This window comes from Sphaeramia orbicularis, chromosome 3, assembly GCF_902148855.1.
Source record: "Sphaeramia orbicularis chromosome 3, fSphaOr1.1, whole genome shotgun sequence".
Lineage (NCBI taxonomy): Eukaryota > Metazoa > Chordata > Actinopteri > Kurtiformes > Apogonidae > Sphaeramia > Sphaeramia orbicularis.
In genome coordinates this window covers 21,246,730-21,263,438 of record NC_043959.1, presented here as the reverse complement: position 1 = coordinate 21,263,438, position 16,709 = coordinate 21,246,730, and the positions used below count along the sequence as shown (strand labels likewise).

The 16,709-nt window shown below is 37.0% G+C and overlaps 1 protein-coding gene and 1 non-coding gene across 2 annotated transcripts in view; one reads left to right on the top strand and one right to left on the bottom strand.

Moving 5' to 3' along the window:
• The window catches only part of dnah2 (dynein, axonemal, heavy chain 2), a 67,287-nt gene that overhangs the window by 32,001 nt on the left and 18,577 nt on the right, over window positions 1–16,709 (bottom strand). The window contains 28 exon segments of the mRNA XM_030159786.1: window positions 143–367; window positions 787–985; window positions 1,137–1,228; window positions 1,555–1,707; window positions 2,907–3,065; window positions 3,276–3,427; window positions 4,163–4,270; window positions 4,273–4,299; window positions 4,797–4,914; window positions 7,278–7,496; window positions 7,693–7,818; window positions 7,930–8,085; window positions 8,758–8,885; window positions 9,030–9,209; window positions 9,769–9,838; window positions 9,841–9,967; window positions 11,703–11,806; window positions 12,609–12,781; window positions 12,784–12,796; window positions 13,019–13,129; window positions 13,284–13,409; window positions 13,506–13,583; window positions 14,239–14,489; window positions 14,850–14,988; window positions 15,389–15,420; window positions 15,423–15,553; window positions 15,902–15,993; window positions 16,117–16,264. Of these exon segments, the coding sequence (XP_030015646.1) occupies window positions 143–367; window positions 787–985; window positions 1,137–1,228; window positions 1,555–1,707; window positions 2,907–3,065; window positions 3,276–3,427; window positions 4,163–4,270; window positions 4,273–4,299; window positions 4,797–4,914; window positions 7,278–7,496; window positions 7,693–7,818; window positions 7,930–8,085; window positions 8,758–8,885; window positions 9,030–9,209; window positions 9,769–9,838; window positions 9,841–9,967; window positions 11,703–11,806; window positions 12,609–12,781; window positions 12,784–12,796; window positions 13,019–13,129; window positions 13,284–13,409; window positions 13,506–13,583; window positions 14,239–14,489; window positions 14,850–14,988; window positions 15,389–15,420; window positions 15,423–15,553; window positions 15,902–15,993; window positions 16,117–16,264 (3,637 nt within the window).
• trnae-uuc (transfer RNA glutamic acid (anticodon UUC)) lies at window positions 11,159–11,230 on the top strand. The gene has a single exon. It is a non-coding gene; the product is annotated as a tRNA-Glu (tRNA).

Genomic DNA, 16,709 nt, shown 5'->3' with positions numbered 1-16,709 from the left:
CTTAGTTCATATATTCTTCATTTTGTAAATGTGGTTCTGGAAAATAAACTGTAAAATAAACTAAATCTTGGAAAACAGATAGAATGACAGGTGTGATTAGAGAAGACCCAATGAGTCCAATTAAACAGATACTGTCTCTCACCTTGACAAACTTCGGGGTCTGTTTCTGAAGGTCGTACCAGAAGCCGTAGTTGATCCAGTGGCGCAGCAGCTCCAGCGGCGGCTGTGAACCACAGGGGTCATGGGACGGCAGGTTGAAGTCGTCCAGGAAGCACAACATGCGCTTTCCTCCCACTGGCACAAACTCACTTTTTGTTCTCTTCTCTACGTGACTCTCGACAATCGCCTGGATGTTATTGGAGGACATCTGGAGTGGTAACGCAACAGAAACAAAATAAAACAAAGAAAGGTTTATTTGACACTGGGATGCTCTTTGAAAAAGGAAACACTCAGGATATGTACAGTCAGTCCAGCTTGTATTTACCAGGCTGCAAATACTGAAAAAACAATAACTCAAACTATGAATTATGAAAGAGCTGCAGCATCTGAAACCGACCACAATGAACATTTGAGAGATAAACAGCACCACAGTGCTTCAGTTTCAGACTCACAGTTTGTCATGTCTTTCAGTATTGTGATTGTCTCTCTCAACTCACTATATATTTTTTATTAGCAATTATTTTTTACATTTTTTATCAATTTCTAGAAATTTCACGTGACCCCATTTGAATTTCTCTCAACCCCAAGGTTGAAAAACACTGGTATAGACCGTACAGATGCACTGACCTGTGAAAACATGTTGATTGTGAGGGCAGTCCACTTGTCATGATCCAGTCCTTGCAGGATGCTCTGGGCTACTGATGTTTTTCCAGTGCCCACTGACCCAGTGAGCAACACCGGGTACTGAGCCATCACCAGAGCCTTGACAAGAAGGTTGTAGCGAACGGTGTCGACAGTAGGAACCATAATCTTATAAAAAGGAGCACTGCAGAGGGAGAAATAGTCTCACTACTGTTAAGAAATCAAGCTTTCATCATAGATTAACTGTTCAACTTTGAAAATAAAATAAGGAAACCATACTCTTCTTACAGCAGCTGTGTTCAAATACAAAGCAGCTGTGTTCACTGTTTACTTACTTGGTGTTGTAACGCCAGCCCTTTGGCAGCTTTTCTTCAAAAGAAGCCCATGTTCTTTTCTTGGTGTCCACGTAGTACTCATAAACTGTGTCCTGACAAAGTTCACAATAGAGGAGTTCAGTTAGAAGAGAATGTTAATATGAACAGATGAGACAAACCCTATGACGGTGGTGCATTTAACATTCTAGTATTATTTCATCTAATGCTTGCAATTTTCTGGTGGCAACAATTATATCTGTAATTATTTTTGTATTCTGGTACAAAACTGAACCAGGTTGTAAACAACTCTTTTTTTGTCACCCAAGATTTACAGACATAAATACATTTGTCCAGTCCCATTGTATCAACCTAATATATTCAATATAAAGTAAGCAATGCAACAAAGAAATAAATACAGCAAAACAACTGTGTATCAGACCTTGATGGGGAAGGTGCCCCCCATGTCTCTTAGGAAGAAATCCATCTTCTTACGTCCGTCTTCATTGACTGAGGCGCCGATGGACCAGATGAGGCAGAAGATGAACCAAAGTTCAACCATTCGACCCAGGTTTTCTGTGTCAGAAATGTTAATCTGGAAACGGGGACACACAAAGAATGACACTGTCTTTTACTATTGAAGACTCTATGGTGCAGGTCAGGAGTTGCTGACACCTGGACCTTTTAGATGATCAGCATCTGCAAAATCTGGGGCTGATTCTGGCCAACAACTGATAGTAGGCATCTAAACTGGAAATTCAAAGGAAAATGATAGTATAAAGGAAAATAAATGAAAAGGCTCCACCCAGGTTTATTGTGCTTAATTTGATGCAAAGTGAATCAGATAAAGTATATTTATGAGAGTATTTTGTACTTTAACTTAGATCATTTCATTTCATGACTACTTATAGTACAAGCTCATGTCTAAATATTCTGACTGTATTTTTTCAGTTATAAAAAATTAAAAGCATAAAAATATGCCACATATATACAAATGAGAGGCTCATTATCCAATGGGATTATGAGACATACCAACAATGCTAAAAAAAATATAAATGTATGTTTGACATCACAATACCAAGTTTAACCCAATATCATCCCTATATAAAAACACAAAAGTAAAAAATAAATAAATTAAATAAATAAATAAATAAAAATAATAATAATAATATTGATCATTTTATAACCTGGTGAGGGCAAGATGACTTTTTATTATGTCCTAACACATTAAACCATAACACTCAAAGAGGGCGTACTTTCTTTTTCTCATGTACACACTAAAATTAGCATTGTATTGTTGTGTAAATACAATATGACATAAGACTTCTAGACTTAGACTTCATTTGTCATTACAGATTTTACATAAAAAATGAAATTTCAATGCAGGTGGCTCAGTAGGCAGCAGCAATAAATACAAATAGGTATTATATATACACAGGATAATATATACAAGATAGAATACATATGCATATGAAAACTATAGAATATGGAAGATAGAATAAATATGCATATAAAAAACTATGTGTGAGTACAAAAAACTATGGTTCTCTGATAAAAAAGCCAATTTTTAGTACTGAATATTACACAGTTAAATTGCACGTTGGAACAGTCCTGTGTAGGTGAGGCTGGGTGTGTGAAGGAGGAGGGGGGATATTATGTTGAGTTCAATATGTATGGTATTTCTTTATATTTCTCCGATATATCCCTGTTAGTATATTGATGAATACAATGTATGGGTCTGTCTTCAGTCTGGAGAAATACAAGTGGAACAGATGTCACAGGTATATTTCTTACCCCATTTTCTGATGTGGCCAAAGAGTCGTAGAGTTGGCAGAGGGAGACGACTCCACTGAGTTCAGTGACAGGGGTCGGGTCCTTGCAGTTGTTTCTTTTAAAGGTCAATGTGCTCTCTACATATTTCTCAAACAAAAGTTTCAGATGATCCGCTTCAGCCTGTGAACACATTCATTAATTTACTGATGTTCATTTGTATAAATGTGCATTCACTTTGACGTTAAAGATTTTGGGGTGTAAATTTAAAACAGCCAAACTGACTAACAACAGCAACAGATTTTTATTAAACATTTTATATCAGTAGATGCTTTTGGTCAAAGGCAGATGTTTAGGTCATTATGGGTCAAGGAACATGCGAGTGTGTTGCACCTTTTGTCGTTTGTCAAGCCAGGACTGAACGAAAGGTTTCCATCCTAGGTCAGAGTAGTCGCTGTAGACCACCCCACAGCGAGACACTGCAGCTGGAGAGGCCATCGCCAGGTTCTCCACTTCGAAAAGCAGAGACACCTGTGACAAAACAACTTATCATTGGTTTGTTTTATTATACAAGAACAATGATATATGGAAATAGTGCATGTATAAAAATGAGGACAATGGGTTGTTGAACAATTGTAAGCCTCTTTAGTGAGTTACATTTTAGGGTTAGGAGTTAATGTTACTATTGCTGTTTTTTTTTATGCACACAAATGGCTAATATATTTTATGTAATGAGCAATGTAACACTTTCTCATTAGCATATCCACTGTTTTGGTTTTGGAATATACAAACACCATAACACAACAAGTGGTGCCAGGCACAACAAACCCCGCCCCTCGCACGTATTGTATCTTATTTTGACATGGATCCAGCTGATGTCATCATGTCTATGCATGTGCTGCTGTCAGCATATCAACTGCCTCTATATATGTACCAAGTTTGAAGCAAATTGAAACAAATTGGATGATTTTATAGACATTTGAAATTCTGTCCATTATAAGCAAATGGGAAAAAAAATTTTTTTAGAAATTTCTAAAAAAATCTTAACTTTGACCTACTGTTCCCAAAATGTAATCAGAATCTGTTCTGGGTCCTGGCAATCTATAAACCCAGTTTGGTATGAATTCAACTAACAGTTTTGCTGCTGGAAGTGTTAACAAAAACAAAAACAAAAAAAAAAAAAAAAAAAAAGAACAAGAAACAAATCAAACCAAAACAATACCCCTCGCCTCCCCTTTGGGGTAATAACACATAATGTTCATACAACACATCAGGCTCACCTGGTTCAGGCAGGGAGATCTCTTCACCATTGACGAGTGTGAGCACCTTGTTGTCGTCCATAACGGAGTTCATACTCTCTATCCACAACGTGTCAACAGGTCCATCAATACAATCCACTTTTCATCTGGCTTCTCATCTAAAAAAGAGAGTATTAGTTGAAGGAGAGATTATTCATACCACAGAACAAGCAATGATATCAAGATGTACTTTAATCAATCAATTTTATTTATATAGCACTACATTATGACAAAAATTATCTCATGACACTTTACATCTAGAGTGGGTCTAAACCAGACTCTTAATCAGAATCAAAAAACAAACCCCTGATGCAAATTTGTCCTTAACAAACCCCATGTCTTATTTTTGGTGATACTGATTTCAGCATCCTTTACTAAATATTATAATTCTGCTTTTGCCCAATAAACACCAACATATTTATAGTTTCATCCCTGTGGCAAAGTAAACAAAAAAACCTTGACAAGTATCTCAGTGTAGACAGTATGAACACAAGGCATTTCAAGTTTTGTCCAGTCCATTTCATTTCTTCACACATCAATCATATCCACATCTGAAACACCTTTTCAAACACAGTCACATAACAGGGCTTCATGCATTGTGTTTTGGTTTCTGTACCTGCACAGGTTGATCTGATGAGTGAAGAAAGCACTCCATCAGTCCACTCATTGGTGAACAGATCTTTTCCACCATACAGTTCTCCCAGACTCATGGCCTTAGGATTCAGAGGATATACCTGTTGTATCACAAAAAGCAAAGGATGGGAGAGAAGATGACAGATATGAAGAATAAAACAGTGTGCAACAGGAAACAGCGCATTCACACGATTCCCTAGTACTTTTTCTTTATTACTAAAAGTGTGTATATTATATATTCTTTGCTCTGTTTCCAGCTTCATCCACTTGAAATCTTACAGTCATACCTTTATCTCTCATACTTGTACCAAGTGTTCAGTGATAGAACAGTCATTTCCTCCACAACATAATTTATATTGGAGTAATTATCATTTTCATTTCCAATCATCATTATCATATTGGTGTTTACAGCTATTGACAGTAATTAATTTTACACTCATTTCAATAATTAACAAATATTTTAGAACTACAGTTTTCTGAACACTTTACCTCAGAATTTGTGAAATGTCTTTTAACTGGAAACAAACAACAATTTGACAGTAATAATTTGATAAATAGATATCAAGAGATGACAGTTTTCCCCCATTTTACATACAATGAAATACAAGTCAAAGTTAATTTTAATATCACTGTATTGTTTTTTTCATTTGCATTTTTCAACAGTTCCAAATATTTCTTGGGGACAGAAATCAACCACTAAAATATATTCCTAGGATATGGATTCCTAAGCATTGTAGCAGTTGTTTTAAAGTTTTAAGTTACTTGATTTTAGTGTCACTATGATCAGTTCTCTTTTCAGAGTACAGACAGGTTTGATATGGAAAAGAAATGTATGAATGTAAATATTGAATCTAAAATTACTACACTGAACAAAAATATAAACGCACCACTTTTGTTTTTGCTCCCATTTTTCATGAGCTGAACTCAAAGATCTAAAACTTTTTCTATGTACACAGAAGGCCTATTTCTCTCAAATATTGTTCATAAATTTGTCTAAATCTGTGTTAGTGAGCACTTCTCCTTTGTCCTTTGCTGAGATAATCCATCCACCTCACAGGTGTGGCATATCAAGATGCTGATTAGACAGCAGGATTATTGCACAGGTGTGACTTAGGCTGGCCACAATAAAAGGCCACTCTAAAATGTGCACTTTTACTGTATTGGGTGGTCCAGGGGGGTCAGAAAACCAGTCAGTATTTGGTGTGACCACCATTTTCCTCGCACAGTCTTCTTCATGAATTCTCTGAAACAGCTTTGGAGATGGCTTATGGTAGAGAAATGAACATTCATTCACAGGCAAAAGCTCTGGTGGAGATTCCTGAAGTCAGCATGCCAATTGCATATTCCCTCAAAACTTGTGACATCTGTGGTATTGTGCTGTGTGATAAAACTGCACATTTTGGAGTGGCCTTTTATTGTGGCCAGCCTAAGGCACACCTGTGCAAAAATCATGCTGTCTAATCAGCATCTTGATATGCCACACCTGTGAGGTGGATGGATTATCTCAGCAAAGAAGAAGTGTTCACTAACACAAATTTAGACAGATTTATGAACAATATTTGAGAGAAATAAACCTTGTGTGTACACAGAAAAAGTTTTAGATCTTTGAGTTCAGCTCATGAAAAATGGGAGCAAAAACAAAAGTGGTGCGTTTATATTTTTGTTCAGTGTATATTCAAAACAGTGGTCTGGAATGACCATAGAATATGGTAGGTTTAGATATGAAATGATATGAAAATCTGCTCTTAGGTCTGGTCTTCTGGATCAACAAGAAAAAGGTCCTGTTGATAGAAACTGTTAAGCAGCATTTTTTTTTATTTTACCTTTATTTAACCACAAAAAAAGACATATTGAGATTAAAAGTCTCTTTTGCAAGAGTCAAGACATAAAGTAAGAAATTAATTAAATCCTTGAGTTAAAAGTGATGATGGAAGAAATAGAATTATGTCTAACCTTGTCACCTCTTTACTGTAATAAAAGTGAAAGAATACTGGTTGTGAAAAGAATTCAAAATCTGAAACCTGCTGACTCATAATACAGTAAGAAAAATTAACATCAGTCTCACTTCAATATGCAAATCAGTTTTCAAAGCATTTTTTTTTTTATTTTACCCTTATTTAACCAGGAAAAAAGACATATTGAAAAAAAAGACATATTGACATATGAGATTAAAGTCTCTTTTGCAAGAGTCAAGACAGCAGCAGCAGAGTTACTTTGTTGTTGTGAAGTATTATTTCACAACAACTGACTTCACCTCTGAAAAATCACAACATTTGAATGCAGATCTGGAACCATTTCTAGGTGAATCAAGATATGGAACAGACAATACGTTGTGTAAAAATTTTCATGTTGAAATGTGCTGTAGTTTCTGAGGTACAGGTACAGATAGACAGACAGACAGTGGGACTGACGGTATAATTTCACTTTCAATAACAGTTATTACAATTATTCTGTTCTCTTGTACCTGGACCAGTTGGAAGCCAGGCTCATCTTTGTGGTGGAGGGCACTCAGTGCACTCTGCAGGGTCTTCCAGGTAACAGTCTTGCCACTGCCTGTCTTTCCCACCAGAATGGACGAGTGGGCGAGAATTTTTGGTTCATAAAGTTGAATAACCTTTGTCACAGTAAAAGGTGTCACCTGCAAACCACTTTGATGAAGCTCTGCCTCGATGGCCTCTTTAAGCTGCATGAAAATAAAAAGACATGTCCAAAACCAACAGCTTTATTCTACACAGTACACTATTCAGAATTTGCAGGTCACACTTACCTAAGTCTGAACTTAAACTTGAATATTCTCTTGTGTAATCCTGCTGCCAGTATAGATATATGCAGTATATACTTATGAATTAACTCTCCTGTCAATCGTCATGGTACCTTACCTTTCCATAGTCCATTTCAGGACATTCCACAGCAGGAAACAAATCCTGGATGATCCCGGTGAACAGTGACAGGTCTACAGAGGTGAGCTTAGCAATGTTCATGTCTTTCATAGCCAGAACCAGGATCTGAGGACAGAGATGTTTGAGTGTCTCATGATTACATTTCCTACTAGCTTAGTTTATCTCACAGGGCATAACATGAGTGACAATGAAAGGAGGAGTCATATATATACTAACTTCTTCTTCATCAGGAACATTGCGGCAAGAGCGACGTTTCTTTCCAGCATAGCGGACCAAGGAGGTAAGAGCACGCAGCCCAAAGTCATAGTGGTCCTGTTTAGAAAGCTGCTGCTCTGCTAAGGAGTAGAGGGTGACCAACTTCTTTGACAAAGCCTATGAAAAAGAGATGGAGAAAATATATAGAATGGCATAGAAACCGTAAAGACAACTAAAGACAACTTAAAAAGACAACTGTATAAACAAAGGGGAATTATGTCTTTAATTATGTCTTAAATCATGGAATTATGGCTTAAAATCCACAGATACTGTATTATTAGAAATGAGCCAGGGTTACTGGCAGTTCCACCGAAGCTTAGAAAGCAACATAAAATTTAAATAACAGTCCATAAATGGCCATTCGCTGCCTCACTGGATTTCAGAGTGAGATCTAAAATACATTTGTCAAAATACATGGGTAAAGAGGAAATCAGGATGCCAGTTTCAAAAATCAGTTCAATAAACTTTGAGCCTATCCCTGAACTGTTAGTTGGAAAACCATAAGAAAGGACATTTAGGAGTGGCTCAGCTCTAACTGTTGTAATGAAAACTAACCAGTATCTACAACCTCAATTCCTAAAAAAGTTAGGATACTTTGTAAAGTATAAATAAAAACCAGATGTGCTGATTTGCAACAGATAGGTTACAAAAGATGATAGAAAATATGTCAAATATTTACACTGAGACAACATACTATTTTCAGAAAAAATAAGGCATTTTTTCTCAAACAGGAGCTTTATTCCAGTATGCTCCCAGTATACCAGTATACATATCCTTGTCTAGTCGTACCTTGGAGTTGTTGAAACCCTCCCCAAACAGTATAATCTCAGCAATAAGAGCTGAGTCTGGCAGCACCATGGAGACAGGTCTGAACACAGACTTGAGGTTCTCTGGAAGCTCAGTCTGACAAGCATAGTCTGAGGAAAATATAAAAAAAGTTTTTTTGTTTTAATTCAAAAATTTTCATGACAAGACATCAATTAAATCATATATCACAACATAATTTTCTACATGTTTCTTCTGCTAATGCTCAGAGTGTTTATAGTAATAACAACACCCACCGGGGTTCGAAGGGATGAAGATGCCACATGACTGGATCAGACGAATGTTGTGTCCATTAAAGCTGAAGGTGGGTTGCACAGATGAAAGGGCAGACAGGATGGACAGGATCTGCTGAGCCACTACAGACAACACCTCCACGTTGATGTGGTGAAACTCATCAAAGCACCCCACATTCCCGTCTGTTCAGGGTAGTAAAAAAAAGGAACAAGTGACAATGGAAGAAATATAATAATGTTGATCCTAGTCACCTCTTTACTGCAATAAAAGTGAAAGAATACGGGCTATAAAATGAACTCAAAGTCTGAAACCCGCTGACTCCTAATACAGTAAGAAAAATTAACATCAATCTCACTTCAATATGCAAATCAGTTTTCACTGCCAGCAGCAGAAGTCAAAACATTATGACAGTTTTTCTCTGACTTCAACCAGATCTCAGTGTTTCCCTTGCATGACACCTTAATGTTGTAAAACTTTAGCATTTCTGAGAGTAAATTCACCCATAATTCTTTTGGGCATTTTTGCATTTATAAATGACAGTGGCAGAGACAGAGGATGACACTGAGTGAGGGACCAAAGGTGGGAACTGACCCAGGTCACTGTGGTAAAGCCTCAACCTATGGGGCACACGCTCTACCAAGTGGACTACAGGTGCATCCCAAAAATATACATTTCAATATAAATCAATTTTAGTATAATCTAAAACAAATTTTATAATAAGCCTTCATCAAATGATCAGACTCCTCTTAACTGTGCGAGGCCTGAGAACAGTCCGGCCCATGGATTTATAGTCCAGTCCCTCTGAGCAGTTGGAACCACGATCACACACTGGCCCAGGGCTCTGCCCAAGTCCTTCACGGTCTCTGTCTTTCCGATCCACTGGCCTTTAGGAGAGCCCACCCGATGGAGATGGAGACTGGGAGTCAATGTCAGGTAACACCTAGACAAGTGGAAACACAGATATTACTCAGCAGCAAGTACATGAAGAACAAGTAAAGTTTTATGATGAGTCTAGAATTACACTGTGGTATTTAATGCCAACACTGAAAGATGAGACAGTATCTACATGACTTGAATATAAATATGATTTATAAATATGAGGTGTAGCAGTAACAGATTTCACTTTACTTTATATGGACTATTATTATTGCATTAATATGATTTTTTAAATCACTGACAACAGAATAAATTGAATGAAAACAAAACACACAAGATAATGACAGAAACTAACAGTTGCGTGAAAAGTCCCTCTTCTGGAAGTTTAATGTGGTAAAGCATCCTTTTATATCTTATGTAGAACAGCTGACAATGCACTTTGACTCTGGATAATGTGTGCTGTGTACAAAATGACTGGGTACCTACATTGTGGAACCCTCTAACTTTTTTATGTGTTTGTTTTGCTTTGTTTTGTGGTGTCTCATACCTCTGCTATATCTCAGTGTTTGTCTTACTTTTTGTATGTTTGAAAGACTTAAAAATACATTGAGTCTCTCTTCTGACAATAGATAAAAGTAAGAAAACTGTATCATTACTCTTTTACCCGTTGATTAATCTGTTGAATACTATTTTCATTAACTGATTAGTTGTTTGTTTATCGTGAACCAGGTCAGTGTCAAAGCTCAAGATGACATCCTCAAATGTCTGGTTTGGTCCACAGCCAAAGATTTTAATACACTGTCACTGAGGAGGAAATAAACTAAAACATATTCACATTTAAGGACTATGACAATTTTGCCATTTCCTCTTCAAACCAAATTAAATTATTAGTAAATTATCAAAACAGGTACTCATTCATTTTCTATTTGACAAATGTAATTAAGAGAAGAGGAGAATGGCTGAGAATCTGAAAAGGCATTCCTCTTCAGGAATAAATCAGCCCATCTGTAATTATTTTTAAATGTTGAATATAAGTGAAAAAAACTCATGTTATATCAAGTCCATTTACATTGTTTTCAAAACTTTAGATACATGGTTAGATATGTCTCAATAGTGTATATCTCTGCAATATAATCTACAATATTACTTAAGAGTACTAATAGAACCTGTGTTTTCAAAATGTGGATCACTCAGCTCTTTGAGGAATTTCTAGTATAGAAGTATTAAATATTATTAATTGTGTGGTAATTACCAATCCCATATGGTCTAGCGGTCAGGATTCCTGGTTTTCACCCAGGTGGCCTGGGTTCAACTCCCGGTGTGGGAACAAGTACCTTTCTTGATACTGCTGGTCATTCCCTCCCACAGCCATCAGAATATAGAACAGTTCTCAATAACACCCCTCCCCCCCCCCCCTACTGTTAAAGGGTCAGTTCAGAAGTTCTCTGATGCCTGGCAACCTGTCTTAGCTCACTTTGAAACTACAAACGTGGATGAGATTAATTTGTAGAATGTAGTGTACAAGTATATGTGTGTATGTAATATGTATTTGTGTATGTATGTTTCTCTAACTTTTTGGCTGTTTTGGGGGGTTTTTTTGTTCATTTTTCCTCTGGAATTTCTAATGTTTCGGGGGGGGGGGGGGGGCAAAAAAGGAAAAAATGCTTGTACAGTAAATGTAATTGTATTTATACTTTTCAAAATCTTAATAAAAAAGACCTTGATAAAAAACAAAACAAAACAAAACAAAAAAACAAAACTGATAATGTGCTGCTAAATATGCTGAGTCTGACTGTGACCTGTCTGTGAGTGGAGTGATGACGAGACGTCCAGAGATCCCCAGGTACTCATATCCATACCGGAACTGTGTGTTGGTCTGCCGGATTATGCAATCTTTCTGAACCTATTGGTAGGACAACGGTAAAGGAAACAGTTGAGAGACTGATTAGGTAGAAGAAGTCGAGAATGGTGTAATTAATTAGTCTTTAAATTTTTTAAACCTTTTTTACTCACACAAACATATCCACCAGAACCATAACACCAGTCATTTTGTTTTAGTGTCAATCTGCATGACTTGATGATAAAGTAATTTTGGAGTTATTATGTGAATGCTTAAGTTGAATGATGAAAATGAGAGGGAAGGAGGGGGTGGAAGAGGAGAACATTTTGAAACGGGAAGTAAAAAAGATTAATGAGGATGCTGTGAGGAAGGTTTTGAAGAGGATGAAGAGCAGAAAAGTGGATGGCCTTGATTTTAACTAGACTGTTCAATTGGATCTTGGTGCAGGAGAGAATGACTGAGGAATGGAGGAAAAATGTGCCGGTGCTGATTTTTTTAGGGTAATATGAAGAGTTGTAGCAGCTACAGAGGTAAAAAGTTGATGGGACACACAGTGAAGTTATTTGAAAGAGTAGTAGAAGACTAAGACAGGAAGTGAGCATTTGTGAGCAGCGGTATGGATTCATGCCTAGAAAGAACACTACAGATGCAGTATTTGGTCTGAGAACGGTGATGGAGAAATACAAAGAAGGGCAGAGGGAGCTATATTGTGTCTGTGGATTTCGAGAAAAAAAAAAACACCTCAAGTGAAAAAACTTTTGTGAAATTCAGGAAGTGTGTTGAATTTTCCTGTTTCCACTAAACACACATCAAATAGGTTTATGGAAGCACACCTACAGTGTCTTTGGTTGAAAAGAAACGGTACCTTGTCCCAGTACAGTCGCAGCTGACTCTGCCAGTCAAAGGCATTAACATCACTGCAGCCTCCCTTGACCAGCTTATCAATGATGTCCCGAGCATGAACCTCCACCGTGACTAGAGCAACCATTTTCAGGCGCAGGACTTCAGCCTGGTTCCCACGGATGATTTCTGAGTAGAGTTAAGCAGAGACACCTAGGACAAAGACAGAGTCTCAGAAAAGGGCAAGAAGAGAGGCATCCTACAAGCTGTAAATGATAAGCATGATGTATTTCATATGGTACTTTACGGGACTATGTATGAGAACATAAACTGAGAACACAAATTGAACCTATGACCATTGTGGCTATGGCAGAAGCTGCACAGAGTAACAGCCAAGAAAAAAAATGTAAGATTCAAGCCAAGACTTAAATAGACCTGTTTGTTCTTCACTGACTCTAGAGAAGAAGTGTCAGCTCTTTCTTTGCAGGTGATAAGAGCTTTAGTGACATCCTGTGTCCACTGGACCTGGCTGGCTGTGATCAGAATCTGAAAAAAAAAAGAAATAATTCAAGTGAAAGAAAAAAATAACTACCAAGTGTATATGACACATGTGCATTCAAACTGAAAAACAATTGTTCCTGCAGCTTTGTTTATTCAATGAGCGAATATCGAGCAGGTGAACACAAAAGATGGGACGTACTTGTCCTGGCCACGCTTTGACCCATTTGTCTCTCTGTCCTGACACTTTCTTCAGATCCACAACACACTCCTTCAGAGATTCCTTCAGTGTACTACGCATGGCCTCCTCAATGTCACACAGCCCAATCTACCAACAAATACAAAAATAGTGCATTTTTTTACATCCCATACACTCTTCATACTAAGAATAGATGATTTTTTTCCTTTAAATTCCATGCTGTACCTCCACAGGTTATCCATTTAACCGCTGGAGGAATGGAACAGACTCCCCATCAGCAGAGAACATCCCAACAGCTCCCTTCTGCAGAAGAGCATACAGTACATGATACCGTTTAGTAAAAGTGGAATTTTCTCATCATAGTAACAGGTTTGACTAACATTTGTTTTGTCAGTATGGCTACGATGACATAGATAGTAATAATGAACTTGAGCACTATTGTAAGATACTTATATTTTTCATATATAATGAGGATACAAATTTTCAGACCAATGAATACTGATTATTATCACAATAAATGTCAAAATCTTAACATCTAAAAAGCTGATTTTTGGTCTTGACTGAAAGCTCAAGAAGCTAAACATAGGTGGCTTAAAACTATCCACAAAAATGACAAAATAGACACAATATATCAATTCAAAAAGACACAAGACAAAAACTACTTAGTGTCTTAAAAACTAAAACCTCATGAATGTTTATTAGAACCTACATGCTCTTACGTTCTTATCAATAAAATTGTTTCAATTTGAATTGAGTCTTTTATCAAGTCACAAAAATTATATAAAAGATGAAAAAGACAAAAACAACATGAAAGACACAAGATTAAAGTGTAGAAGCTACAAGACAACATGATGACAAAAATTATGTAAAAAAAAACAGATGTAAATGACAAAATGTGTGTTTACACATTATGAATCAAACAACAGTCATGTAAATGTATTCTGTGTAATCTCAATGCTTTTGGCTGTTTGTCTGATACTTTCTGTCTTGCCTTGTCTATTTCCAAGTGTTTGATGTTGTCAAAACACTTCTTCAGATGGGGTTGTATGGCTTGCAGGATTTGGGGCTGTCCAAGGATTTCTAGCAGTTCATCATTGGATAAGAAGTAGAATCTCGGGAAAATCTGCCTCTTGGCTTCGAGGTACATCTCCAGAGCCTTTTGAATTTTCTCAATCTTGGTACACATTTCTGACAACTTCTCAAGCAAGCCTGAAAGAAAAAGTACTGGTCATGAACTGTAGGATGGTATTATTGTTTTCTTACTCCCATTTAGAGAGTAGTCCCTTTGTGTATGTATCATATTTGCACAATTATGAACTAGTGAGTGGATGAAATTTGTCAAGACTATGTAAAAATTCTAAGAATAAGAGAATAGGTGTTCTATTAAACAAAAATAGTTGGAAATACAACAAATTCGTAAAGCCATGGACATTACCAAAGTACACACACTTGTGTAGTTTGCAGGAGTATGTACTTTTAAGGTTCAGGTTACTCACTTTATTATCTCTGTTGGGAAAACCATAAAACGCAAAGTGCATATACTGTCTCATAACAGTGGCAGTGTCATACCGGGGTGGTGTGTTCCTTGTAAAGCATTGTTATTCTTCTGGAGTTGGCTCATAATGGTCTTCCAGCTAGAACTTATGTCTTCAAACTCTCTGCTCTCAGAGTGCAACTGCTCTCTGATGTCCTTGCCTTGGAAGATATTCTGTAACAGTGAAACAGTGGGACAGTGAAAATGCAGGCCTGAATGCCTCAGCATGTACTGGTTTACTAGCATCAAATTAAAATAAACATAATTTGCATATATACAGGTATGACAGTGCATTTATGCCACATCAAGTTGCTTTATTTCATTTTCCTTCCTTGTGAGTGCTTCCTATGGTAGATATTTATCCTGCCCTCCTCTCTAGGATAAATGTGCAGTTGGTGAATATGTGAGCATGACGTGTTTGTTGTCACATGGGTGTTTTTATATATATTGTATGTTTCATTTTGACGGTATTACAATGGCTCATACTGAGGGATAATAAGACATATAACAGAAGACGCTTAACTGTATAAGTGAATCAACAACTGTAAACAGACATTAAAACTTCCCCCTTCACCTCCAGATAAATCCAATGACGCTGGACGGTAGGAGCATCTCTAGAACTTCCAGCACCAGCGACAGTCGCCGTTCCCAGCTGTTCACCTCTTGCTCAAACGCTCTGACAAACCGAGAAGCCTTCATTGTTGACAGAATAACCATGTTGTCCTCCAGGGATTGAAAACTTCCTCGTTTCCTCTAGACAGAAAGAGAAGAATAACACTGTTCGATAAAAACTTGTTTCATGTGGACTGGCCTCCATATAGTCCAGATCTTTGACCAAATTAAAGCATTTGGAACACCATTAAAAAAAAATCATATGACAAGACCCAGGATTGTAGAACAGCTATAATATCTGTATGAAACAACAAAGGTGGAATGGAAACCCAAAATAAGATTCAGTATTTCTAAATAGGAAAAAAATAATCAGGTGTTCTTCAACCACAAGCTAACAAGTTGCTAGCTTTATACATGGAAACTGCTTGCAGGTTTGACTATGACCTACTACATTAAAATAATACCCTATGTTGACCACTCTTCTTACCTCAGTTGGTAGTAGCCTTCTTTGTACGGTATGATGTCCAGGCATATGTCCTCCCATGTCTTAGTCATATCTTCCAAACCCTTTAATGTCAACACCAGAGTTATATAAACAGATTAACACGAATAAAACAAGATGAATCATGTATATTCTCCACAAATACGTCTGAAATATTTACAATAAAATATTCAGAGAAAACATGGGACCTTTTCTATAGTTAGCTCCTTGCTGGCAGCTCCAGATATCCTAGAGATCTTATCAGCAAACCTGTCAAGACCTAGGACTCCAATCTTCTCCAAGGTGAAGTCAGAGCTGGTTGGGGTCAATGAGGTTTGCGCTTCATCACAGAATTGGCTTCCAGTGTCCTAAAAAACCCCAAAAAAAAACCATTGATGTGTGGCAGCCCCAGAGCAAACGTTTATTTATGGTAGTACCTTTACTTCCGGTATCCACACCTGATTAAACTGAAAATAGACTGGCAAGTTAAACAAAGTGTATCCTAATATTTATTAATATCCTTACAAACTGGATTAGGAAAACCTATGCATCTCCTGTTGGTTATATACAGGTTCTACAATACTTGAAGAACATGTTTTCAGGTACTTTCCCTCAATTTCTATCTTTAGTGGCTTTAAGTGATAGGTAATTCCACCTCAAACCAACCTTACTTCAGAAAATGTCCCTGAAAATTTACTTCATATTATAATGTTATTAGTCCCAGTTTAATTAGCTTTTGAGATACTGGGGTTTTGAAAATGGGTGTGACTATAAAATCAAGTTGTTCAAATAAAAGTTCAAG